We start from the raw sequence: 27,750 nt of genomic DNA on the forward strand, positions 1-27,750 counted from the left end.
AAATCTTTGGGAGCTGCTGTGTCACACAGGCAGCCAGGACAATGGGGCCCATTCTCTCCCTGTGCAGGAGACAGCCCCACAGGCAGGGCCTTGGGGCTCGGACAAAGGCCCTAGTGAGGTCAGGGCCGGGCTGTGGGAGTTCCGGGCTGGGTGGGTGGGTGGGGACAGGGGGTGGGGGATGGGCGGATCAGAGCTGCCTAGGAGGAAGCTGGGGACCCTGGCAAAGGCCCATTTCTCAAGGCTCTCGGCCCTGCCATGATGCCTCATCTCCCCAACCTTCACCCAGGCTGGGCCTCCTCCCTCCACAGATACCCACTCACCCTCTGACCACCCTCACCCCCAGGGAACAGGAAATGCTGCGGAGGGAACTCGATGTTGGAGATGCGGAAAGGCTGAGAGCTTAACCACCCATCCTGGGGTTGGCAGGGTGGGCACAGAGTCAGATCTGTGCTGCACCCCGAGGCAAAGGCAGGGACAGGCATGTCCCCTCCCCATACACATACACCCTCACACACTGGGCCAGGGATTGGATTCTGTGTAGGGCGCTGAGTCATTCCCGGACCAGCTCCCTCTTCCCCAGGATGCCCAACAAAGCCAGGAGAAGGCTTCCGTTTCCGGCCCTGCTCAGACCAGCAGGTGTCAGGGAGGGGGGCAGGGGAGGAGGGGAAGTATTCTACATCTACTTCTGGAATTCTCTTCACTCACAAGTCAGAGAAGATGGTGGACCCCTGCCTACTGCTCTGGGGGAGATTCAGTGAGAAAACATTGATGAGAGAGTCAGAAAACCAAGATCCCTTCCAGCTCACCACTGGTGTCTCTCTCTGGGAAATCCAGCATGCTATCTAAACGATCTCTGTGACAATGTGTTTCTCAGAGAAACTCTCTTAAGAACACAAGGACCCACAAGCCCCCTCCCAAGCCTTCTCTTCAGGAGCCACCTTCAAAGGCCCACCTTGTTCTTCTCACACTTAAAACTCCAGCTAAGTGCCCTGCCATCTCTAAAAGTTTATTGAGTGAGAAATTGCAGGATAATGCAAGATAAAGCTGTGCGGTGTGGGGAGGTCTACTCTGGCCCCAGGATCATCCTCTTCCCTGCAGCTTCTTAAGAAACAGCCCCCACTCCCTGGCCATGCTGGGATGGGTTGAGTGGGGAGGACAGGTGGGTGGGTGGGTGAGCCCTGGGGTGAGGTGAGTGAGGAATGTGGAGGTAGGTGGGGGTGGTGGGGCAGCTGGGGTCCGGGAGGTCACTGTTGGTATCTGAGACCAGCTGGTTTGGGATTTTGTTACTGGGTGCTGGAAGGCCTTGGGGCTGGGCAGGGATGGCTGGAAGAGTCCCCAGCTCCCACCACCATACCACTCCCCACCTGTCACTTTCCTCCTGTCTTGTCTGTCTCTCTGTCTTTTGTCTCGGTATCTTTCTGTAACTCTCTCAGTTTTTTTGCTCACTGTCTCTTGGTTCTTTTATTGACTTTTAGGAAAAGGAATAAGAATTACCCATGTGGGTGAATATAGTATAAATGAGTGGGCACCAGCAGGAGTGTGTGCACATGACAGTGTGCCCAGGCGTGTCGCGTGTGGCTAGGTATGAAGTTCTACAGCAAGAAAATTCAACCCCCTTACAAAGACAGACACACACTTTACCTGTAAGGCTCACTTCTGTGCATTGTGATAAGGTACACGGAAGGGCTCAGATACTTTGCACACACACACACACACACACACACACACAGAGTCAGTCACTCTCTCTGTCTTTCTAGTTCTCAAAGAGTGACCTCACCATCTCACCCTCTGCTGACTCACAGCCCACAGGGATAGCTCAGTCTGCTCGGAAGTATTACCCTCCCCTCCCCGGCTGACATTACTACCCACCCTTCCCAACCCGAGTGGCCTCAAAGAGAAAGGCCGCAGCGCCCCCTGGCAGTCCCTGGGGCGCCTCACACTCCTCTCGCCCGTCTCTACTCACGCATGCGCACACGGTCCTCTCGGGCTGACGTGCCTGCCCCCGCAGAGCTCTCTGCTGGTCCCAGCCTAGGCGACCCACCGGCCATACCGGAGCCCCGCCCACAGCAAGGCTGGGGACCTCTCCCCAGCCCTTATCTCGCTTCCCTATTCCTGCAGCTCTGCCTCTTCTGTTGGCAGTGAGCTGTCCCTTCACCCTCATCGCTCCCCAACCCGGACCCCAAGAAATGGGACACGAAGGCACCCCCCTCTCCGTTTCCCTCTCTGGGCCCTCGGCCCCTCCCTCTTCCGAGGATTGAAGCCTGAACTCCAGCACTCCATCTCCTTCCAAACATTCTGATGCTGTACCACCCCAGGTGTCCCCCACAAACACTTACTAGGCATCTATTCTGTGCCAGGCACTGTTCTACCCACTTACAAATTGAGGACTTCCTGATCTTTGGACACTAATAAACACAGAAGCTCTGTTTACCCTCGGAGACCCTGCCCAACCCCACCTCTCTCTCACGAACACACAGAGGCATTAAACTTGCTTGGGTTCAAATGCAGTTTTACTTCCTGCTGGTTTTATAGGTATTCCATCCTGCAAACCCATTCCCTTGGAGAACAAACAATGAGTGGACACAGTGTCCAAAGGAAGCGGAGGGGACAGGCTGACTGGCAGGGAGACGGCAGCTGAGGCACTTGGGGATTTACCCGTTGCCCTGAGGGAAAACCCTGATACACAGGGTGGGGAAAGAGTGGGCCTGGGCTGGGCTGGAGCATCCCAGGTGTTTCCGAGAAGCCCCTTCAGGCACTGCCACCTGGACTCCAGCTCCACCCCTCTCATGTCATTTCCTGTAGTGGGAAGAGCACAGGGTGCAAGGGAGGGTTGGGATGCTGGGGGCAGCAGTGTTCAAGACCTTGCCCCCTAAGGACCTGGAGTGGGGCTGGAAGGAGTGGTCAATCGCGCCTTCCAGTGCCCCAGTAGCCTCGCCTGATGTCTTTCTGTGGCCTTCATTGGATGCAGAGCTCGGGCCTGGGAGAGACACACACACTCACCCTCCATCCTGGGCTCTTCCTCCTTCTTCTCTCTTCTCAGAGCCTCCCTCTGGTGCTCTTGCACCTTTGACCCCCGACCTCATTACATACTTGCCCTGGTTTAGCTCTTAAGATCCCAGAGCATGACCACATGTTCTCAGACATCAGCACTGAAGGGGACCCCAGAGCATGCAGCCCACCTCCCTCCCTTTGCAGAGGAGGATCAGGGGCCCAGAGAGGGACAGTGATTATTCCAAGGTTACACAGCCCATGTGGGTGTGGAGCCCAGGACTCCTGTAGGTTATGCCCCTCTCCTGCCTCCTCTTGGACACTCACAGGCCTACGGGGTACACAAGAGATCTGGAGGGGCTCCCAGTGACCATTCTCCTGGCAGCGGATTAGTGGCAGGTTGCGCTGAGCCAGCCCTTCCCGGCACTGGTATCGAAGTACGGTATCCACCTCATAGCGCAGCCGTGGACGGCCAAACACTTGAGCCAAGGGCAGCTCTGGCGGGGGCCCACAGGACACTGCAGGGAAGAAATGGTCAGGAACTGGGAACCTGGCTCTGTAGGTGACATTCCCCAGAATAGGGATGGAGGGGAAAGGAGTGGGCCACAACCTGACATGCAAAAAAGAGCAAGGGTTCCAAGTGGACCCACATATAATTTGTTATCCCTCCCAGGGTCTGGGACACATTTCTAGACTCCCTTGTGCAGCTTTGCATCCTCCTTCTAGCCACACATCAGTCCCATGGATCCCTAGCCCCATTCCTATTCTCCCCTGCCTGAACCCTCCCTTTCCCGCCCTCACCCAGCCCCATCTTGCAGGTGTAGGACAGGTGGTAGTTGCAGGGCACATCACTCCATTGTCCCTGATCATGCCACACCATGACCACGCAGTTCTCTCCGGACAGGAAGTAGCTGTCAGGCTGCCCAGGGTTCCAGTTCTCATAGAGCTGGAGGGTGAGGGGTTGGAGAGGAGGTGGTGAGCAGCTCTGGAACACCAGGAGCATTGGGGGGAAGGCACGTGGGGAGTAGAGGGAGGAGTGGGGCAGAGCCCCAGGAGAGGCAAGGCTAGGGGCTGGGAAGAAGGAGGCCACTGGGAGTGGAGAATGGGAGCTGGAGAAGAAGAGAGAGGGGCACAAGGAAGGGAGGGGGCCCAGGGAGAAGAAGGAGGAAGCCCAGGGGGAGAGGGAGGAGCACACGAAAGGGAAGGGGGCCCGGAAAAAGAGGGGAGGGAGAGGGGAAGGTCACTGGAGAAGGGAGGGCAGAAGTGCTTCGATGAGGCAAAACTAGACGACATGAGGAGAGACCGGGGCCTCTCACCAAGGGGACGCCGTCTGACCACAAGAAATCGCCTTCAATGGTCCGGTCGTTGAGCCCAATCCACTGGTACTCCCTGTATCGATCTAGAGAACGACGGCAGAGACGAAGGTGTGCAGTGAGCGCCACTGCCAGCAGATGGCGCCCATTCCCTATTATCGGGCGGTCACTATAGACCGCCCGGAAGTCCTTCCCGCAATCCAAACAAAATCCGCGCTGCCCTCTTGTCTTATTCCTACCTCCAAGTTCTGTATATGGGCCAGACGGGAGGCAGGAGCGTGGGGAGAGGGGAAGAGGAGAAGAAAAATACTAACCAAGGCTAGAAAAGGGAAACACTGGGAGAAAAAGAGTAGGAACTTTCAACAAGGTCAGAGCCGGGAAAAGCAGGTGGAGAAAGGAGAGCCAGGGAGGATGGGAGGGGCTGAAGGCGGGACCCCCGAGCCGTGGCCAGCTGATACACAAGTCATTTTTTGAGCGAACCCCGACCCTGCCCTGCCTGAAGCTCCCACAACCAAACGCGGAGTGGGAAGGAGGGAGCTAGAAAACAAAAACGTGATTGAATGAATGAATGAAGCAAGGCAAGTAAAGAGTGCGTAAATTAATGATTAAGGGAGTTAATTCATGAGTGAGCAAGTGAGTGAGTGAGCGGATGATAAGAGTCCCTGCCCGATAGGGGTCTCCATCCCCTGGCTGACTGTTGATGAAGTCCTGTTCCTCGGGCGTGCTGATGCTAGCTAGGTGTGCGCCGTACAATCGGCACTGGGTCTCTGCCTCCTCCCAGCTCCTCCGTGTAGAAAAGTGCTTGTAGCAGGCGCCCTGGAAGGCGTCCCAACCGGGGTTGCAGAAGCGCAGGCCTGGGGCACAGAAGAGCGAGTAACTGAGGTCAAGTCTGCGAACCCCAAAGCCAGAAAAACCAGGTACCTGGGAAAGTGACTGGGCTCCTCCCACACGGCACGGGGAGAGGAAGGGGACTAAGGGGCAGCAGGGTGGTGCTAGAGAGCTAGTAGGAAATGAGGGGGTTGAGGAGTCCTTTGGTACCTTCCACCCTTCCCAGGAGAATGGAAACTGGCAAGTATTGAGTGCCTACTAAATGACAGGAGTATGCTAAGCACTCTGCTAACCACCCCTCACCCTAACCCCTACCCCCAATATCCCTCACCACCACCACCACCCCCCATACCTGAGGCATTTTGGTTCCACTGAACAGATGAGGAAATTAAGATTAGGCCTCAGAGGGGTTATGTGATTTGCCTAAATTGGGGATTCATCAATGACAGTGTCACAACCAGTGCCCCCACTCCCCCTGAACTAGCACATTGTAGCAGGGTCCAGGCTCCAGATCAGCCCTCCCCCCTGCCCCTCAGCACACTCACCAACATCGCACAGGTTCCCCCCATAGCCAGGCAAGCACAGGCAGCGGACCCCCTCCTCCTCCTCCATGCATGTCCCACCATTGTGGCAGGGGCTGGGGACACAGTCACCTGAGGGGAGAAGAAAAATAAGTTGGGGGAGTAGGGGCACAGCTCTGCAGCCTGAGCCCTCCAAGAGAGGCTCAGAGTCTCCCAGCCCTGAGAGCTACCATGGCCCCCTAAAAGTTCACCCTGGGGCCCATCTCTGGTCACAGCTCAGCCCTGAGTTTTGGGTGTTCCCCCCCTCCCCTCCCCCATATCAGCACTGGCTCATCCCTGGAGCTGCCCACCAGTGTGGGCCCAGCCCAGTGAGTGCCCTGGAAGGCCCTCAGCACCCAGCTGCATCAAGGGGTGAGAAACTGGGTTATCAGCCGTAAGACCTCGGCTCTGCTGCGTGACCTTGGGCAGGCATGTCCCCTCTCTAGGTCTGGAGTTTAGTACTCCCCTCCCCCTCCCTTTCTGTGCCAGGCCCCAGAGCAGCTCTGTATGGTCTAGTTGGACTGAGGGAATGGGAAGAGAGGAGAGTTGTCGTTGCAATAGTAGGGTGTGGCCTGCCCTTTACTGGGTGCTAACCAACCCTCCTGCTGTCCACTGAGCAGGGTCAGCCAGCCCCAGAAGCTGTCAGCGGAGATCCAAACCACTTCCCTCACTCTGTCCTATCCCCTCTCCCACAGCTCAGGAATGAGGTTGCAGGGGTTCTCACTGTCCTGCAGTGCTTTCTCTCAACATCGCCCCACCTCTTCACCTCATCTTAATATCTCCCAGGATTCTTTCCCCTTACCACCTTCACTTTGGGTCTTCTTCAGGTTCCCCAGCCTGGAAACCCTCCAATCCATCTAGTTAACGTATTACCCCAAAGCCTGGACTCTGCTGGTTAGGTCCAGCTCTGTCAGGCTATGCCCCCTACCCATCCAGGGTCTCTCTCTCTCTCTCTCTGTCTCTGGATCCTAGGGTGTGGAGTAGCTGCCCTTAGGCTGGAGCCTGGGTGCTGGAGGGCTGTCAGGTTCCACCCCTTTCTGGTCTGGATGACCCCCAGACTGACAGTATGGGCCAGGGCCCTCAGTCCTGAGAGTTAAAACCTTCTTGGCCTGGACTGTTCGGGTAGTACCATTTACCCCTATTGGTAGAGGCCAAGGCCCACAATGCTTCACTCTGGCCCAGGAACCCATTGCCTAGCAGGGAATCAGGGCAGAGGTGGCGGGAGGAGAAGCTGGAGTTGATTCAAAGAATTTTGCTGGGATGACCTGGCTGTTTTGGTTAAAATGAATCAGCTGTTCTAGCACTGCTCCCCGTCGTCACCTCCCCTCCAGCCAATGGTTTCTCCCAAGCTGGTAGTACTGTCCCCCTGGACAAAGGGGGAGGCATTTTGTTTAACCCATTAAGTACCAGGCCCTACAGAGGGTAGGAGTCCTGAACACTCCCCATCTCTCACACTTTCCTGCTCTCACTGCTTTACTCTCTGCTCCTCACTGACCAACCTCTAGCCCTGTGGGACAAAAATGCTCAAAGTTGGTCTCTCGCCCAGGCCATAGGGTTCTCTCCCTGGCAATGGGTTGTGGAATCTGAACCCAGGACACGCAGAGTGGGGTGAAGGAACTCTTCAAGACTTTTTTGTCTTCTTTCCTCCCCTACCTTGGGGCTGACTACTAGACACAACTAGAAAGTTTTTCCTGTGATCTCATACCTTTCCCTCCTGCAGTAATAGCAGACCAGGTGACCTCTCACTCATCCTCTGGCCCAGTCACATGTTGATGCTGGGGTAACTAAGATACTGCAGATACCTCCAATGGCACTCCTTTCCCCATCAAACCCTCTCCCCGCCCCACGCAGTGCAGAACTCGGAGGTCAGTTGGAGAGGGAACCAAGAGGTGGCAATTGGTGAGCCTGAGTGTGACGCAGGGGCACCTGGCCTACCTTGGGCCATCTAGGAGACGGACCCAAGAGTGGCAGGCTCCCAGCCTCCTCCAGGGGCCTCCACTGGGAAGCTCAACCTTCTCCCAGCAGGTAGGGTTTCTCTCAGCCCCCAGAACTTAATTCCTCACTCCCTCCATGTACTCCATCTCTGATTTGTGTCTTCTCCAGCATTAGGAACTTCAAGATCCTTTGGGTTTGGGGGGTGAAACCATTCCCTCTGGGATCTGGGGGTGGCCATTAGTACAGGGATTAGTGGAGGAGGGCAGGATGTGGGCAGTGGGATGAGAGTTAGATGCCATTCCCCCTCCTGAGACGCAGGGGGTAGGAAGTGGGGACTCTTCTATGCTAAGAGGGACCCTCTTAGTCACTTTCCTGTCTATATGGGAGTCACTAGGGTGGATCAGAAATGAATATAAACAGACACACACACACACACACACACACACACACACACACGTATGTGCATTGCCACCCCCAGGTTGTATTGGTTTCTCCCCAACAGGAATGTGGGATTACAACTCCCAGCACTATCCCAGGCTGATGATGACTTCTCTGGGATAATGAATGGTCAGATTTGGGATCTCGGCAGTGAGGCAGGAAAGTGTAGACAGGCCTGAGGAGAGGATGAGGGAGGAGCAAGGGGCTGTTAGCCTGCCAAGCCAGGAAAGGGTACAGACTGAAGGTGAAAAAGAGAGGCAGAGACGCAGGGACACAAAGAGTCAGAGGGAGAGAGAAAGAGAGGGAGACACCTGGAGCCAAAGAGAAGCATCAGAGAGCTACCCAGGACATAGATCCATGGAATGAAAAGGTCAGACAGCTCGAGATGGAGACAGAGGGTGCCAGAGTTTTGGTTATAAAGCAGTTTAATAGAGATTTATTTCCAAGGCTTGTTTTCCTTGAAACAGTCAAAAAAATACTTCACAGAAGTAGTCGCTTAAGGCTCCGTGGGGATAAGGGCACTCCTGGGCCCCAGAGGGTCTGGTGGGGCTGGAATCCCAGGCTCCCCTGATATCAGTGGAGGCAGCTGAAAGGGGTGGCACATAGGAGGGGAGAAAGGAGCAGTGGTGGAAGACAGGCCTGGGCCCCAAGGAGTGCAATGGGGGGGCACCCTGAGGAGGGCGTGAGGGTGCTCTGAGGAACAGGTGGGATGTGAGTCGCAGGGTAGAGAGCCTGAGGGCAGGAAGGGGCCACAGGTTGTGGGGCTGGGAGTCACAGTGTGAGTCACAGGAGAATAGGGTCACCAGAGACAGGAGAGGGTCACAGGATGGGGGTCATGGAATTGGGGGGTCCAGAGTAAGGTATCAGAGAGTTAGGATGGAAGTCACAAAGTGACGTGTCCAAGATTGGAGACCCACAGGTGGAGGTGGCTAACAGAATGAAGGCAAAGGACAGGAGGGTGTGGGGCGATGGTGGGTTAAAAGGACTACAGGTTAGGTGGCCCAGAGTTGCAGGGGGAGAAAAGGGAGGAGGATAAAGAGAGAGGTGGAGCCTTGGGCAGAGTTACCTGATGCGGGGGCCACGGCCACTCCACTGCTGGCGCTGTCAGTGGGCAGCACCGGCTGGGCATGCACCGAGGTCCCTGCTGGGGCAGTTCTTCCAGAATTCTCTTCGGAGGGGGCCTCCAGCTCCCTGGTGCTCTCAGGGGTCCGTGTGGCTGGAAGCAGGGAAGGGACCTCCTCGGAGCTCCCTGTCTCCTCACTCTCTCCTCTGGGGACCCCAGACAGCTCAGGACTCCCCAACTCCTCCCCCACCTCTCTCACCCCAACTGGCGTGGAAGGTGGTGGGGATGCCAAGTTCCCCTCCCTGGGAGTGGGCAGGGTCTCAGTGGGTGGTCCATGGACCCTCGGAGGCCCGGGAGCCTCTGACTCTCCTTTGGGAGTTGCCGAGGCATGAGGCCACAGGACTTCCCTTGCTGTCGGGGATGCCTGAGGCAGTGAGTCCTCCCGGACCAGCTCCGTGGGGAAAGAGGCCTCTGGGCCGGGGCTGCCGAGCTCGCTGGGCCAGGTCCACAGGGCCTCGTCCTCCACCTCCTCCTCTTCTTCCTCCTCCTCTTTCTCTTCTTCATCCTTGTTCTTTTCTTCTTCCTCCAGCACCTTGTAATATTCCTCTTCTGAGGACCCGGTGGGTGGTTCAGTGGATTGGGTTTCTAATTCTGGGCAAAGCACAGAAGGTTCAGCACCAGGGACAGCGATCTGTCAGCCACCGGGAAAAAGAGGGAGGGTGGGGCCTGGGGGCCAGGCAAGGGCTGCTCTGGGGAAAGGGTCTTTGCTCCACACTGAAAATAGAACTTCAACCCAAGCTGCAATATTGAGCCAACACTTGAGAAGGCTCTGTGAGCTGTTATTAGTTCAGGAGGACGTGGTCATTGCATCTCCCTCTCCTAGAAAGTCAACTCTCTAGACTGTTTTGGGGAGGTGAGGAGAAGGAAGAACCAAGGAAGGGAAGTCTCTCCTTCCCAGGGGGCAGCTCCTTAGTCCAAGCATTTCCAACCCTTTCCAAGCTCTCTGAATCTGCCCTGGGGACTGCCAGTGCAGCAGAAAGGGTGGAGACTCGACAGCAGAAAAGATTTCCTGGAGTGTTGGAGAGGAATTTTCTGGAAAGGCAGAGGTTGGAGAGGGACAGGAGAGATGCCCTACACCACTGGGCTGCTGAAAAAGGATGGGACAGTCTCATCCAGCCATGACCCCATCATCTACCTGAGCTTCCCTCTCCAGCCCCCAACTTCTCTCAGGTGGAAACATCCCCAGGATAAGGGATTCAAGTTACCTAGGAAGATCCTAGGGGCCTCTGCAGGGTCTTCTGGAGTGGAGGTGCCACCTCCTCCATCCTCCATGATGGGAATGGAGTAGATGGCTCCACGGGACTCACTCTCCACAGCTTCCTGAGGCAGCTGCAGCTCTTTCAGTGTCTCCGTCACAGTGACGATGGCCTCCAGTCCATCAGAGGCTGGGTCAGAGGCTGAGTTGGAGGCCTCAGGAACGGCAGAGGGCTGGGCATTGTCTGAGGCAGGAGGAAAGTGCCAATGGGAGGCTGAACAATTGGCTCTTCCCTCCCAGATCATGGCCTGCAGCAGTGTGAGGGTTTTGGGGTGGACTGTCAGAGACCATGGAATTCTCTCAGTGCTCTCACATCTCCCTGTGGAGCTGCCATGGGGCTCAGGGAACACCCCAGGGCTTCATCACTCATTTCTCAAACATCTATCAAGTGCCTACTGTGAGTGAAGCCAAACACTCTTCTGGATACAGTGGAGAACAAAACAGCAAACTTCCTGCTCTCAAGGGACGCTATATTCTAGATAGAGATAATAAACATATATTATAATATTGTAATATAAGGAGAAATTAGGCAGAGTGAGGAGATGGAATGATGGGAAGAACTACTTTAGATAGAGTGGTTGGGAAAGCTTCAGGGGGGAGATATTTGCTAGAGTGAGAGGTTGGAGGCAGAAGAATGAATGGAATGACCTCGACACCTTGGGATCCTGGGCTGGGTGGCAAAGTGTGAGGGATCTGAGTCATTTCTGAAATGGAAGGGGACAGGCTGCCACCACCACAGGAGAGGTAAAGGACAGAGTGCAGGAAGAACACTCAGCAGTCACCACCTGAGGATCTCAGGTTTGGAGCAAGAGGGCAAAGGAGGGCCACTTCCTTCCTCTGGGGTCTGCTACCATCAAATATCCAGAGGTTTAGTATAAACTGCCTTTTCCTTTGGGAAAGGGAGCAGAGAGGAGAAAACCAATGAAGCAAAGGTGAAATTGGGCTAAGAAACGCCCTGAGGACCAGCTGCTAAGCCAGGTGAGACAGGACAGTACGTCCCTGCTCTCATCACCTGCTTCAGTGAGCCTTGCTCCACACCAGACAAGCAAACCTGTGTCCTTGACTGCCTCTGTCCTCCATCTGCTCCCAACCACAGTCATCCTCTGTCCTCCTCCTGATCTTGCTCCTTATTCCATTTCTTCCTAGAACAGTGCTTGGCATATAGTCAGTGCATAGAAATGTTAGCTATTATTTTTTTTATCATCGTCATGATTATTATAATCATTATTGTCATTATTAATCCTATTTCAGGACTCTTCCCCAGATGGACCCATTTTCCTGCAGACTTCATTTTCCCACCCTTCCCCAGCCCCAGGTCAGAGATGTCCAGAGATCTGTTTCCATGGAAGTAATGCTTTTCTCAGTCTCTCCCTGGGAGGGAGGCATCCTGTCTTCCCTTAGTTCTGGGGCTCCCATGGCAGAAGCTGAGTCTTCCCCCTCAGACTAGTGGCTCCCTGAGGGTAAGGGCTGTTATCTCCTTGTCTCACTTCCATCTCCAGCCCTTGCTGGAGGCTCACAAGCGAGGCAAAGACAGACACAAAATAGTGAGTCCTCCCTGACTGTTAGTCTCCATTGGCCTGTGCCTCTGGGGGTTCCAGACACTGCCTCGCCTCTGTCTCCCAATATAAGATACATGCAGGAGGCATCTCTACACCCAACTGTCCTATGGAGTGAATTATGTCTGTCCATCAGTAAAGATCTGACATCTTCAGGCTGCGTGTTCTAGAGACCCCTGGTCTCTAGACTGGAAGAACTTGAGGAGTGGGTCTGACCACTCATTGGATTCAGAGAATGTCAGTCATCACTACTCTGCCAATAAGCTGGCAGGAAATGGGACCTTGTCGGCAGCCCAATATGGACTATTAGTGACAAGGCATGGACTATTAGTGGGGGACAACAGGTAAGCAGGGAGGTGACCACTCCATGGGACCACACAGCTGAGTGAGACCAAGCCAGGGTCATGTCTAGAATTAGGACCCTAGGTGACAAAGCTGCACACCACCCAAGGCTCCTTCAGGCAAATGGCACAGACCAGAGAGAAATCAATCAGAACTGGGCTAGGATTTCCAGGGCTCAATCCTGCTTCTCTGAAGTTGGTCTCAGCCTCTTCAGGGAGGTGAGCTCACCTCGGAAGCAATAGACGTTAAAGCGGCTGTGCTTGTTGGGGAAGCCAGTCTGGTTGGGGAAAAGGAAGAGGGTCTTGACGCCAGGCAGGCCCCCTCCACATCGCTGGCTGGGTGTGACAATGGGGTAGCGCACACTGCCATCTGCCAGCCAGCCTGGGCTGCAGCGGTCCAGGCCACCATCCCAGGCTGCATACAGCTGGCCTGTGGTGGCAATCTCTGCACCCCGATCCTGGCAGTATGCCTGTGCCTCCTCCAATGTCAGCTTTTCTGGAGGAGCACCCAGGAACAACTCTCCTGAGTGGGGAAGAGAGGGCTGGGTTATGAGGCTGTTGGTAGCCCCTCCTACCCTGGGTTCCCACATGGACCTGGTGCAAGATTCTCTGGGCCTCAGTCTCCTCATCTGCTACATGGGGTCAACTATGCTACTTCATGGGATCCAAGTCTGGATAGAACCTCAGGATGGATATTAGAGCTGAAAGGAATCTGGCCCAACTGTCTCATTCTGCAAAGAAGGAGACTGGCCCAGAGATGCTAAGAGGCTGAGAGATGCAGGGTAGGTAGCAGCAGAGACAGAATTCAAACTCAGTCTCCTGCCACCTATCTAGGGCTTTGACCATGAACTTGCATCTATGACAGTGTTTGTAGGGAAGGACACCAATTATCTCAATGCTGGCTGTCCCCTTAAACACATAAGGAACCTTTCCAGATGGGTAGGGCCCTCCCCCAGCAAAGGCCATGGGAGAACCTATGGACAGCACGGGAGACAGGGCCAAGCATGGGTGGTCCAACCCCTGGAAACCCTTCACCCCCAATCACCATTTAGGTCTTCAGCATAACAATAGACATCATAGAGGTCATCCGGGTCCACCACCCCATAGTTCCGGACCCCAGGGTAGCCATCCATGTCTCCATAACAGGCTTCTCGTGGAGTCTGGATGGGATACCTAGGGAGGGAGGATAGAGGCTCAGCACAGACATCCTCCCTGGGAGCAGTCCCCTATTGACCCTACTGAATCTCATTGCCCTCACATGCAGCCAACTGACAGCTGGGCCACACCCCCAGGGCAGAGGCCTCTCCCACCCTCCTCATACCACTCACACTTCCCAGAGGTAGGGGGCCCTGTAGGCCCAGCCAGAAGCAGCAGGCAGCCTCTGGAAGAACTGGAGGCCACAGCCACCTCCCAGAGGCAACTGGAATCCCCCGGTCCACAGTCCCCAGCCCACCTCACGGTCTGATCAGACAGCCAGCCGGCATCACACTGTTCATAGCCTCCGAGGTAGGCAGCGTAGAGCTGCTCAGGGGTGGCGATGCGGGCTCCAATGCGGGCACAGGCTTCCTGGGCACCGTTGAAGGAGAAGGCATATCGGGCAGAGCCCTCCCGGTAGAGAAAGACAACCCCTGAGTGGCAGAGAGGATTCCTGGGTCCAGCGATCTCCCAGCACACTGATCTCCCCTCACCCTCCTTATCACTCCTCTAAACGCAAAGGGAGTCCAAACTGCCCTACTCCACAGCATAAGGGGCTTAAGTTAGACCATGGTTAGAGTTTCCTCCACCTGAAGAAAGAAAGGAGCTAACAAAGGCCTGTGTCTCCTCACTCTTTTTCCATCTTAGTCTGTGCCATTCAGGTGTGTTGTGTCCCCCTGGGACTGAAGGCTGCCTGAGAGCTGGAGGCCTCTCCTTCCTTCCTCCAGAAACCTCTCCCTATTCCTGCCCCCTCACCTTTGACCTTGACCTCCACAGCGTCGCTGCTGTCATCTATGCCATGCTGGACCTCGCAGCGGTAGATGCCCGAGTCGTTGGGCCGCAGCTCGCTCAGCGCCAGGGAGACGTCGGTGAGCGATGCCGGGTAGGCGGGCAGCGCCACGCGGAACCGGTAGGCTTCGCTCACCTTGACGCGCAGGCCCCGCGCCACCAGCACCTCGGCCTCCCGGCCCCCAGACAGAAAGGTCCACTTGACCCGCGGAGAGCCTGGCGCGGCGCGACGGCTCGGCGGCGGCCGCAGGTAGTGGACGTGGCACGGGATGGTGAGGGCGCCGCCGAGCACGCCGTACAGCGGCGCGTCGCCCGCGATGCGCACGCGGAAGGCCCGGTCCTCTGTAGGTGGGCGGGGACGGCTGGGACTTCATGCAGAGGACCGGCGGGATCCCGTCCCAGGGTCCCCAAGTCCCGCCCTAGGATCCTGCGGTCACGCCCTCAGAGTGCTGTAACCCCACTCTTGGGCTCCCAGCCCCACCCCTACGGTCCTCCAGACCGCTTCCCAAAGTCTCCCAGTCAATTCCGTACCCAGCTTCAAGGTCCTCCAACCTTGCTTCCTGGGTCTCAAGCCCTGTCCCCAAAGTCTCCCAGTCTGTTCGCTTCAGAGTGACCTCCAGAATTTTCTTCCATCCCCATCCCTTATCCCCTCCAAGCCCCCTTTGTCCCCCTCCCCACCAGCGTCTCCCAACCTCCCCTCTAGGGTCTCTCAGCAGCCTTGCACTTAGGGCATTTTCCCAGCCCTACCTCCAAGATTTCCCCACCTTATCCAAGGTTCCACAACTCATCCCTTACTTCCAAGTGTTCCAGACTGGACCATTCCCCACAGTTCTCCCAGCCCAGTTCTATCTCCTCCCCAGGTACCCCAAGACTGGAGGCAGTTGGTTAGGGCTGGGCAAGGGGCCACCCCATACCACAGGGGAGATGTAGGAGACAGAGCAGTGACCCCTTTGCTTACCTGAGCTGTCCCCTTCCAGTGAATCAGCTGAGGCTGCAGGGACCTGGTCCAGGGCCAGGGCTACCAGCAGGGACAGGAGCAGTGGGGCCATGCCACAGGCTGATGGGGGAACTTGAGGAGGAAGGATGGGGTTAAACCTCAGGATGGATTTCGCCTGGCTCCCTACCATATCCACCTGGGCTCATGCATATCCTGGCCCCTGAAGCCCACTGCCCCACCTCACCATTTACTGTGTGACTCTCCCTGCCAAGAGATCCCTCCTCAGAGCCAAAACCTGGATCCTAGTCAACTCACTGTGTGACCTTAGGCAAGTTCCTTACTCTCTCTGGGCTTTTATTTCCTTACTTGTGCAACAAAAAACACCATTACCACCACCTTACAGGTCCTGCTGAGGCAGCTATGATGCTTTGAGAATGCTTTGTAGCCTAAAAAATAAAAACCTGTACAAATGGACAGCACCAGGCACACAGTAGGAGCTCTATAAATGCTTATAGCATGATGGTGGGTGCTATTACACTTAGGATTCCCTCTGCCCCTCCCAGTGCCAAGCTCCTTCCTGGAACCCAGAGCTTTCCCCTCTCACAGTACCCTTTCTATCCCTTCCTGTCCCCTCCTCCCTGGCACTATACCCTCCTGGAGGAAGCCTCCTAGATTGAAACCAGGCAATGCACAACCTCTCCCCAGGCCAGCCCATCCTACCCATTACTTATAAGGGAATTCCTCATTTACTCTCCAGCATCTTCCACTCCCCTTGCCTGGAAACCTCCTCCTTTCCTCCCCCAGCCTTTCCTTTCTGCCTGGCATGGGCTTTCCCACCAGATCTCCTGGCTCAGAAACTAGCAGGGACAAACCCCCCCGTCTCTGCCAGTCTGGCTCCCATCCAGCCTCTCCCTTCCTCCACTCCACCTTTTGTGAAAGCTCTGGGCTGGGTGGCTGGGTTAAGGGGACTGGAAATAAATGGGAGGGGCTACCCCCCTTCTACCCCTGGGTATCAGAAGCTCTGAGAACCCAGAATACTCCTCTGAATATCTCAAAGGCACTTACACTCTCATAATGGAGAAATGGAGACTGAGGCCCAAAGAGTGATAGAGCTTGACTCTCTCTGGGCTCCAGGTCAGGAGGAATGGCTGCAGAGTCAGTGTCTAAGGTCACCTTTAAGGGTCGGGCTACACTTAGAAGAGCATTGGGACTAGGTCTGCCATGGAATAGGCCAATGATGCAGCAGGAAGGATGAAAGTTAGACTGCAGGCAAGATTTCCTAGAGGTTGGGCTTATTCCCACTGGCTTATACCCACTCCCACTCCATGCCCATTGTTCAACCTTCATTTCCCCTGCCCTCTTAGGCTCTGCATTCACACATGTCCCCCCTTTCTGAGCCTGGGCTGATGGGAAGTTTCCCTCTTCTCCCAGATCCTCCCAGACCCGAGTCCCTACCTGCCTCCCCACCACTGTAACTTCCATTTCCCCCACTGTGGCTGGGTATCATTTTCTCAAGGTCAGGGTTGGGGGACCAGTGGCAGAAGTCAGATGCCCAAGGTCTCTCTCTGATCTGTAGGAAGGAGAAGTTTCTTTGTGGGGCCAGATCAGAAGCAGTTAAGACTAATTCCAGGCATAGGGCACCTGGGAGGGCTGTTTTCTCAGGCTGGAGTGAGGACTGTTTGACATGAGCAGCTGATGCCTGCTGGGTGCTGGGGAGACTGTTTGCCATGCACTTGAACTGTACCAGAACCTGGGCCAAGCCCCTTCCTGGCGCCCTCCGTCCCCTCTCTGGCCTAGAGCTGGAGCTGCTCACAGAGCTGGCTTCCAGCTCCCTGACAGGCGACCCAGAAACCGATAAAGCTGGAGCCACTCTGGGGCCAAAACCCTGGACCACCCCTCCCACTCCTGTTCTCAAGGCCCGTGAAGACCTGGCCACCCTGGAGTATGGAGGACACCCCTGCTTCCAGGACCCAGAGTCACTGACCAGAAGAGCAATAGGGTGGCTCTGATTCTAGAGTAGTTCAGAAAGCTCTGCCTCCCCATCCCCATCTTAACAAGTGAGGGCCTCAGTCCCCTCCTGGTACAGCCAGAGTCTTGAGGAAACTCCAGGTATATCCTCATCTGGCACCAAACTTAGAATCCAGGAGTCCAGGCCTTGGCCTTCCCCTTTCCACGCACACCACCACCTCTACCCTGCCTTCTCTTCCCCCAGAGCAAGATTCACCCCTCCATCTCTAATCTCCAGAGTCATCCTGTCCCTTCTTCTGCCTGCACGCCATCCTCCTCTCTCTCCAGCTCTCTCTTTCCTGCCCCAGCCTCTAGATTTCTGCCCTTATCCTGAGTTTCCCAGGCTGTTCAGGAGCTTCATCTCATCTCATCTCATCTCATTCCTGTCTGGCCACGGACATTCATCTCCCTCACAGGCCTCACAGACCTAAGCCACAGAGAATCAAGACCAGGCTGCGTGTGTTTGTGCACACGTGTGAGTACGTGTGTGCACTTAGTAGGGTCAATAAGGATGCAAGCAAGGCCAGAGCTTCAGTCACAGCAGGAGGGACCCTCTTGGCTATCCCCTTAGTGGCCTTGTGAGGAGCAGTGTGAACCCACACAGTATCAGCAAATATCAGCAAGGTCTTAGCAGGGTTGGCAGGGATAATTGCAGTGATCCTATAAATAGTCTTATTTATTGGAAGCACAATTACTAATCCCATGAACAGCACCACCAGCCCAGCTGTTGTGGCTCCTTTTAGCATAAAATCTGAAATGTGGATGATGCTGTTATCAATGGCAAAGTTAGCCCTGACAGCACAGGCACTGGTAATACTGGGTGGGTCTATCAGTACCTGTGTTCCCTGAGCTTTCTGGCATCACCTGGACTCGATATAACATTACTAATAACAGTGTAACAAAATCGACGGTAAGTCTCTTAGTCCTGTGGGAACCATGTGGTGGAGCTATTCTGCTAGGAGGGGGATAGGGGAGCATCTGGGGGAGGGGGTTCCCAGCCCGGGGCAGTGCTATGAACAAAAGCAGGAGTGATAACTGGATTTCCTGCTAATGTTTACTGACCACCTACTGAGCCAGGTCTGCTACTAAGTACTTCCCCGTGCATAACCTCAACTAAGAGGAAAGTTCTGTTTATGTTTTCATCATCACACCATTAAGAAACCCGAGGTTCAGGGAGGTCAACTAACTTGCCCAGGTTCACACAGCAGCAAAGTCGTAGAGTTGGAATTTCAGCTCCAGTCGGAGCCCTGAACACCCGCCACAGCGCCTCCTATCGGTTGTCCTGCCGGCTGCAGAGAGGTGCCCCAGGAGGGCTGTTCGCCGCCGCTCCTCCCGTGGTGCTGCCAGCACAGCGAGCACGAGCACGGAGTGGGGGGCTGACCCGGACCGCCACCGCCCTGCCCAGGACAAGGTCGGAAATCTTGGCGGTGGCGCTGGGACTGGAGCGCGTAGCAGGGAGCACGCGAGGACCAAGAGGAGCGTTTCTATTAGCCTGAGGTTCCGAGGGGGCTGCTAGTCAGACTGCAAGCAGCAATGGGAGAGGCAGCGAAAGAGTGGGCGAATGTAGATCGGAGAAGGCAATAGGCGCTTCGAGCCGGCCGCCTGCGGACCTCGCCAAGGTGTCCGAGGACGGCGAGTTGGGCGCGCCGGAGCCTCGGAGGCAGCGGCTGCGGGGCGGGGGGGCGTGGACCACAGGGCGGCCGGTGGGCGCCCTTTTCTCTGTTCCTCCCTCCCAGGGCCGGGTGCTTGGGCTGATGTTGCACTCACCTGCCGGTAGGCTACCAAGAGCCGGGGTGGGTGTGCGGCGCCGCGAAGTTTGTCGCCTCCTCCGGGGGCCTCCTCCGGGTCCACGGCTTGGTCCTGCAGCTGCAGCCGAGACTGCGGCGGGAACTGCGCGAGCGCAAGGAGAGGCCGGGCCCACAGGACGCTCGGAGGAGGGCGCCGGGCCGCCGGGCGCAGCACAAAACCCCCTTTCTTCCCCCCGCCTCCGCCCCACTCTTCTCCCAGGCCGCCCCCGCCCCCGGGCCGGGAACGCGGGGGGCTTGGGCGGGTCACGGGACCCGCTGACTTCTCTGCGTCGGTTCCCGGCGGCAGCGGCTAGAGCAAGGACGAGCGAAGTAGGACATCGTTCCAGGGATGAGAAGCCGAGGGCTCCGAGTAGGGAGGGAGGGCAGTAGGGGCGGGGAGAGAGCGCTCGCCGAGCGCGAGGATGATGTTGCAGCTGAAGGGATGGAAGTTAGACAGCGGAGGGACTTCCCGTTGGTCAAGAGGAGGGGAGGAGGGACTCAGACTTGGGGTAAAGGAGGAAGGGAAAATGGGAGGTTTTGTACCTGGAAAGAAAGACACACTCCCCTTCGTGGTTTGGGTTGGAGTATAAAAACGAGGGAGGGCAACTCATTTCAGAGGCATGGATGGGGTGCAGATGACCACAGCCATGTCCCTGGAGGCAGCTCTGATTGGGTTTTGTCCCCTGTGGGGCTCTCACTCCCTGCACAGAGGAGGAGCTGACTTTGCAGCTAGAGGGATGGAGGTTAGATAGCAGAATCATGGGTTAAGTAAAGCAAGTTAGGAAATCTCTAGACATGGGGGGCAGGGGGTGCCCTCTGTTAACAGACATTACTGGTCATGCAAACAAATGTGCAAAACGTGGGCGTTGCTGGGAGCCCAGAGAGTCCACTGGCCAGGGCTGTTGCTACTGAATGTACAGCCTGGTGCCAGGAGGCGGTCCTGAGCACTGCCCAGCCTCTGGGGACTCCTCAGTGCCTAGAATACCAACGACACCCCCCACCCCCACCCCTCCAGCCCCAGGGTCTCTGCTTCCTTCTGCTTTCCCAGGCTCCCTTTTCTCCTCCCTTCTCCCTCCTGGGACTGCAGGCAAAGCCCCTGGCATGGACTGTGGGCAGGACAGCCAGACGCCTGGATTCTCTCCCTGGATACCAGTGGTGGTACCCAGGGTAACTTGTGGGAGAGTGGGGCCTTTGATCCCCATACTTTCCAGCAGCACCTCCAAAACATCCCAAATAAAGTGGGGTGGTTGCAATGCAAAAGCAGCCTCAGGAAAGGTCCCCTAGCCAGTTCACGGCTCCTTCCATGTAGACTGCATCCTAATTCGCTCCTGTGTGGGAATCCTGGGCTGCCCCAACTCAACCCCCACCCCCACCCCCCACTCCCATGCTGTGCATTCTATTCCAAAGGCTTTGAGAAGCTCACAGGAAACTCCTCTCCCAAATCCTTGAGGATCTAAAGACAGGATTCTGGCCCCTCCCCAGAAAACCATCTCCTGTGGGGTTGGGACAGGAAGGCCTGGGGGTGGTGGGTGGTTGGGTCCCTCAGCAAGGCCAGCAGACATGCTAGACTGAGGAGGACAGAGCAAGGTGCCTGGGGGAGTCTGGGGAGGAAGAAACCTCAGTTTATTCATTTCATTAAACAAATATGAATTGAATGCCAATGATGTATCAAGCTCTGTTTTAAGCCTTGAGGATGCAGTCTAGTAGGGAGGGGGGAATCTGAGAAGGCCCTTGGGGACAGGATCGGGTGGCACTTGGGTGGGCCTAGGACCTCCCTTTGCTCCCATGAGAAACCTGCATCCCAGAGCTGAAAGACAGCCCCCACCCCACCCCGTGGCAGTCTCAGTGTGGGCGTGTACACTTAGCCTGCCTCCACTTGGGCTCTTGGGGACTTGAGCCCAGGCAGGCCAAGCCAGACAACAAAGTGGCTGAAATTCAATCCCAGTGGTGGCTCAGATGTAACCACAGTTCTTGCATGGGGGAAACCTGGCTGTGACAGGGTCAGGCAGAGAAAGTGACCTTCCTCACCATCTTCCCTCATGACCTGAGTGTGGTCACACATCTGGGTACTCTGGGAGGAAATCCAACCCTGATCGAGGCCAGCAGCACCTGGTTCTGTTCAAGGGCTGGTACCAGGCTGTTCTGAGAGGGGGACCCCTGGTGGGAAGCTAGACATTGTGAGAGCAGACAGCTGCTGCTGGGATGCTCAGAGCCAGGACTCTGTAGTCATATGGATGGATGGCACTGAGGTCAAACTTCTGTTTTGCCATCTGCAGAGAAAAGGTCTTAGTTTCTCTGAAACTGTTTCCTCTTCTTTGTGGGCTGAATCATATGTACTGCACTGGGTAATATCTATTGCACCTGGACTCAATAAGGGAAGCCCCTGGTTTGGTTTCAGCAAAATCTAGTTCTGTTCTTCTTCCAGACACACACATATGTGCATGCACACTTTCTGTGAGGAGGCAACATCCAAGACCTCCCCTTGTCCAGCCCCTCCAGGTTTCAGAAGGGGATCCCCAGGGACTAGCTGAAAGCAAATGCGAGCAGGAAGAAGGCAAGTCAGATTTTACGTAGAACCTCCCATCGCAGTAATGGAAGGAGAGTGTCTCAAGTAACCCCAGGTATCTTTGGATAAGGTAACTGAGACCCAAATAGGTGAAGTGACTGTCCAGGGTTACAGGGGAGTCTCCTGACTCTCACACCAGGTTTCTTGCCAGGGATCCCCAACTGTCTCACTCAGGGGAGAGAAAAGAGGGGAAGGAGGAGGGAAGAAAGAGAAGGGGGGAGAGTGTGGGCAGCTCTCCTCCCACTTCCACGTGCAGCCCAGCTGGCTCGCCTCCCAGCCTCCCAGGCCCTGGGGAGTTTGCCAGCCTCTCTGGATGAGAACAATCTCCTACCACCACCACCCCCCAAACCCCCCATCCAGACTAAAGCTGAGGCCATGACCCAAGTTGAGGAAAAAGAATCTCCCTTCCAAGTTCCTACACCCCAAGCTCCCTGCATCTGCTGTGTTAGCCCTAGGCCTTCCCACTAGATTCCGAACCACAGTGGCCTGCCCTCCCAGTCCCCTGGACACCTGCCCTGACTCCCCCAGGCTTGGTGTCCAGGCAGCTGAGTTCCTCTCTGACGCCCTGTACATTGCACAGGCACCTGGCTTCTACACCGTGAGGACGTGGGAATGTGACTGAAGGGACCGGTGGTGGTGGTGGTGGTGGTGGTGGGGGACGGATGCAGTGCTGCACGCTGGCACAGCTGTGCTCAGAGAATGGGGCTTTGATAGCTTCTGAAAGGGGCCAGGAAGCACAGGGACCCCAGCTCAGGCGAGGGAGGGGCCAGGAAGAGCTGGGTGTAGCTCTGAGGGTTCCTGCAGCTGAACAGGGAAAAGTGGGGTGGTGGGGAGACAGCAGTGGGACTTGCAAGCCGAATGATATTGTTAGAGTTCCCCTGCTGTATTAGCAGAAGCCAAGTGACTCCTGCGCTTGGCAGGACCCCCTTTCCTACTTTGAGGGGTACAAACTCATGTGGTCAGATGAGAGCACTAGCCTGTTCCACAAAGGACATCTGAAGGGCCTGGAGGGCTCGACCCTGAATACCTCCAAATCTACCTCTTGACAAAAAGTCTGTCCTGCCTGCAAGCTCCCTGTAGCCCCTTTTCCTGCTTCCCAAAGGGGAAACACCACTCACTTATCTATGATGATGGGCAAGGTGCCAATCTCTCAGAGCCTTAGTTTGCTCACCTATAAAATGGTACTAACACCTTGTTTTATTGTTTGGATGTTGAAACCATGCAAATATTTCATATAATTAAAATGAAATTAAATTTAAAAGAATTAAGGTAAATTTAAATTAAATTAAAAAGAAAAAAGTATAACAAGCCCCCCAAATCTGAAACAACTGAAACAAATGCACCTAACTATATATGAAGTTGGAAGCAAAATCACACAGAGGAGAATTTTCTTTCAAGTCATTATAAAATTCAGCAATTTCAGGATATATTTTTAGTCTTCTAAGAACAAAAGAAATAATGGAGAAATCTTTATGTTGGCATCATTATTTTGAAAATGCTATTTTTTTTTAATGATAAAGCAAGTAAGTAATTATATTACTGGTGCTAGGAACCAAAATTTTCGGTATAGGAGAAGGAAAGTTAAGAGAAAAAGTCCTAATCTTTAATTGGAATTGGAAATATCAGCATGAACTCATCATTTGTATTTATACATCCTGTTTATGGAAAAGCCTTAGAAGCAGTAACAAACCAAAAAGGACGAATACTCTAGTATCCAGATTGTCCTCTCCAAATAGCACTTCCAACTGAAAGGAACAGCATTCTTTGGAGAAATTCCAGGTCGGGGGCAGAATAGCTTGCCATGCTTGAAAATAATGAATTTATCAGATTCAGGGTCATGCTAAAAGGGCCAAAGAGCCAACATGAGAAAGCTCCACTGGCCAAAGATGAAGCAACTTGAGCATTAAAATGAGTAATGATTTTAATAGATTGAAACACATATAAGAAGTTCATGAGTTCACACCAGACTAAAAATATATTCACTGGCCACCTTTGGGTATTACTAAGGCACCAATTCATGAATTTGGAAAATTAATGGAGCATAACACATCCTGTGGGTGCTCCACCCATATCCCCTTAGCACTCACCCCTACAAATCCTGAGGATTTTTTTCTGGCTGTGAGCATATGCTTGGCCTAAGTGTACAGCAAGTCAGAAGTGCCAGAGAGTTACTACCTCTGGAAACAGCCCTCAACCAATGACGGATGGGAAGCTGGTTGGTTAACACCACAGCTGCCTCACCTCTCAGGTGGGGACACTCCAAGACAAGTACTGCACTGTCTCTTAGCATGCCCTAGCAGGAGTTAAAACCAGTTGTCCCTTTGTTGGCTTCCTTCCCTTCCCTGTTTCACTTGTTTATCAAGATCTGGAAAAGTTCAGACCCACCAGGTCATAAGGACAGTCGGGCATAGCGGTAATCCATTGTAAGCTGGTGTGGTAGTGGAGCTGCTATGTACCCCAGAAAAGGCCATGTTCTTTTAATCCATGCCTGTGGGTGCAGACCTATTATGGTGGGACTTTTTGGTTAGGTTATTTCAATTGAGATGTGACCCAACCCATTCAAGGTAGGTCTTAAATCCCCTTACTGGAGTCCTTTTTAAGAGGATAATGGACAGAAAAAGCTGAGAGAGCTTAGAGAGAGAAAAAAGCCCCTGGAGGAGCTGAGAGAGCCACTGAAAGCAGAATCCAGGAGTAAAGGACCAGGAGCAAAGGACCAGCAGATGTTGCCATGTCCCTAATGCCAGTAGCCTGTCTTCAGAGTCCAGATATCATCCTGTTGATGTCTTCATTGGGACATTTTCATGGCCTTAGAACTGTAAATTTTATGTTAATAAATCCCCATTATAAAAGCCAATCCATTTCCAGTATATTGCATTCCAGCAACTTTAGCAAACTGAAACAGATGGCAATGGCACACTTGTGATTGTGATTGGGTGTGAGCACTTTCAGAGGGCACAAATGAGCTCTGCGAGCAGGTAGCCCGGACTCCAATGTTACCTGCCTGTATTGCACTGATGCATTTCTCTCAGCTCATGCTATTGCTTTGTGGGGGCTTCTCAGTGTCTGGTTCATGGATGGGTCAGTTGAGATGAGCTAAAAATGGACTGGTGTCTTACTCTAACCCCACTCAGGAGTGGCCCTGAAAGACAGTGGTGAGGGAAAATCCTTCCAGGAGGCAGAGTTTCAAGCAGTACACCTGGCCATCTACTTTGCATAGTGAGAGGGGTGGCTTAAGGTCTGAGCTGTACATGGACTCCTGTGCAGTGGCACTTGGCTTGGTTGGTTGGTCAGGGGCCAGGAAAATGCAAGAGCAGAAGGTTGAAGACAAGGAGATCTGGGGGAGAGGCATATGGACTGATGGATAGGAGTGTACAGATCTTTGTGTCTTTTATCAGAATCACTAAAGAACATCACTGCAGAGGAGGCTGGAACAACCAGAGGGACAGAAAGATTCCAGTGCCAACTGCCAACCTTTGTCCTCCACCATCCCAGTGGGCCCGTGAATGGAGTAGTCATGGCAGTAGAACTGGAGACTATGCAGAGACCCACCAGCAGGGTTCCCGCTCACCAAGGCTGATCTAGCTACTGTCATACTGCCACTGCTGAATGTTTGGCCTGTTGGCAGCAGAAATAGATACTGAACCTTCAACATGTTACCATCCCTCAAGAAGACCTATTAGCCACTTGGTGGCATGTTGATTACAATGGACCTCTTCCAATCTGGAGGGGGCAGCAAAATGTCCTTATTGGGATTAATGCATATTCTGGATATGGATTTGCCTTCCCTATCCAATATCCAAGGTCTCAAAGTTAACGATTTATCATTATAAGATCCCAGATAGTATTACCTCTAATCAAGGGGATCCACTTTACAGTGAAGGAAATATGACAATAGGCATATGACCACAGGATCTATTGGTCCTACAATATACCACCTGACCTGGACACTGTCAGCCTGGTCTACATCAGTGTGGCCTCTTTAAGGCACATCTAAATACTAGCTTGGGGATAACACCCTCTGGGATTGGGGTGCTGTCCTTCAAAATGCAGTATATATTTTGAACCAATGGCCATTATATGGTGCTGTGTCCCAGATAGTTAGACATCATGGATACAGGAACCAAAATGTGGAAGTAGGAATATCCCTCTCACCATCACTCCCAGCAACCCATTTGGGGGGTTTGTACTTCCTGATCCTATAATTTGGCTTTGCAGGATTAGAGGTCCCAGTTCCTGGGGTGGGAGATGCATCTACCAGGAGTCACAGTAAGGGTACCACTAAACCTAAGGCTACAGCAACCACTGAGTCATTTTCGGCACCTCATGCCAATTGACCAGCAAGCAAAGAAAGAAATTATAAACTGGCAGAAATATTTGATCTTGGTTATCCCACATCCAATGGTAACTATGAATAGAAAGTTGCAGCAATGGTGGCTTGTCAAGGGCATGGTAATGAAGATTTCAGAAGCAGCAGGGAAGAAGGTCTAGGTTTTTCCATGCCACCTAGAGCCACAGAATGGGTTGTAGAGGTGGGAGATACTGAATATCCATTACAGTCTTGGATCCAACTGCGACAATGGTTACTGTAGTTTGTCCCACTAACCCTCCTGTTGCAAGACTTAAAAAAAAAAAAAAAAGAAGTTGTGATAAGTCACTGCGGGGACTGAGCTTGTGCCTCGACTTACCAGGCCTGGGCCAGGGGACCTGATCACCCCCTGGGGAGGGTAGTAGGTACGGGCGTGAGTGCCCTCTGCAGCCCCCCCGAGCCTGAGGAGCGAGGTCAAGGCAGCTCCCTTTTCCTCACCCAAAATGCCACTGGCAGGGGAGGCTTGCCGGAGGAAACCGCCTTTCTCCCAACTGCCCTTTCCCCACTACCTTATCTTACCCACTCACTCCCTTGTGCCAAGGCCACTCCTGCCACCGCCAGCGCGCATGCCCCGTGGCCAGAACAACCCCCGCCCGCTGCAACGGCTCCTGCGTCCTCTCAGAACCAATCCTAGCCCCTCTCCCTTCAGTATTGCCATTTAAGGCTACTTCACCTCTTTTCCAGCCCTGCCCTTCTTACCAGCCTATATAACCTGTAATCACCCCTGAATAAATCTCTTTGGCGCCTACTCCTACTGGATGAAGAGTGTTTTTGTCCTTATCGCCGCCCTCCTTGCACGCCTCTCGCCGAGGACTCTGGCCACGTCCTCCGCCTCGCCCTCGCCTCCGGGAAAGAGCCCCCGCCGCCGGTAACCTTTAAGCAGCCCCGAGAGCTGAGGGCTCGGCTACCGGCCGCCACTCCCCCTAGAAGCAGTAACCCCGACCGCAAGTCACCACCTTGAAGAATCACTGATAAGACAAAATGAAGTTAACATGGGGTACAAAGGGATCTCAGCAGTGCAAAGATGGATAGTGGCTGTCACCCACATCCTTCAGCATTCACCTCTACAAGGAGAAGTCTTCTTTTTGTGAACAACTATGACTCTGCCTGAAGGCTTTTTTTTTTTTTTTTTTTCTGAAGCATGCTTGTGCTCAGGGCAAGCCAGGAATGTAGAGAGTGAATTCTCCCAGAAGCAGCCCTCAACCAAGAATAGATAGAGCCCACGAATAATACACTAGTTTGCCCCTCAGGTGGGATTCTCCGAGGCAGATTCTACACTGCCTCCCAGAGTTCCCCAGCAGGATAGAGCCTCAGTTGCCAACATTGGGAACCTGCTCTGTTACACATCTTTAACTGGCTTCCTTCTCTTTCCTGTCTCATTTCTCAACTCCTCTCCTACTAGTGCCTCTTAGCATCATCTCCCGAATAAACTACTTGTATTCAAATCCTTGACTTACAATCTGCTTTGGGGGGACCTTACCTAAGACAAAGGGAAGAGAGTCAAGCAGTAATCTTACCTTTCCTGAATGGGCTGTATGTCCAGGTAACAAAATGGCTGATGTGGGAAATCACAAAATTAGAAAATCTTCAATTTTGCAACTCCTAATGAAATAATGGATCTAGGCAATGATCATCTGTAGCCATTAGATACAAAACTGACTGGGAACTTTCAGCTTTCAGTGTCAGACTGACACTACCTGAAATTATTGATCAATCTTACTAAATTTACTAAATTTACTAAAAATGGAATAACCAGACACTAGATGC

At 54.0% G+C, this 27,750-nt stretch overlaps 1 protein-coding gene across 8 annotated transcripts; it reads right to left on the reverse strand.

The window, feature by feature from the left end:
- Nucleotides 1-2,492: 2,492 nt before the first annotated feature.
- On the reverse strand, nt 2,493-19,754 carry BCAN (brevican). Of its 8 annotated transcripts, none has more exons than XM_037825717.1 (16): nt 19,595-19,754; nt 19,032-19,485; nt 18,452-18,553; nt 15,279-15,389; nt 14,288-14,662; nt 13,791-13,965; nt 13,383-13,510; nt 12,567-12,860; nt 10,391-10,624; nt 9,129-9,776; nt 5,675-5,782; nt 4,997-5,155; nt 4,305-4,387; nt 3,805-3,934; nt 3,316-3,506; nt 2,493-2,977 (listed from the first exon to the last, which is right to left on the reverse strand). In XM_037825717.1, the coding sequence occupies exons 4-16, from the start codon at nt 15,367-15,369 to the stop codon at nt 2,870-2,872; spliced, it is 2,724 nt and encodes a 907-aa protein (XP_037681645.1). In that variant the 5' UTR covers nt 15,370-15,389; nt 18,452-18,553; nt 19,032-19,485; nt 19,595-19,754; the 3' UTR covers nt 2,493-2,869. The 8 variants fall into 8 exon arrangements, with proteins under 8 accessions (XP_037681645.1, XP_037681646.1, XP_037681642.1 ...); XM_037825718.1 differs by having other exon boundaries at nt 2,493-2,796; nt 3,790-3,934; nt 19,595-19,753; XM_037825714.1 differs by having other exon boundaries at nt 3,790-3,934; nt 18,456-18,553; nt 19,595-19,752.
- Nucleotides 19,755-27,750: the final 7,996 nt, after the last annotated feature.

This window comes from Choloepus didactylus, chromosome 2 (genome assembly GCF_015220235.1).
Source record: "Choloepus didactylus isolate mChoDid1 chromosome 2, mChoDid1.pri, whole genome shotgun sequence".
Taxonomy (NCBI): domain Eukaryota; kingdom Metazoa; phylum Chordata; class Mammalia; order Pilosa; family Megalonychidae; genus Choloepus; species Choloepus didactylus.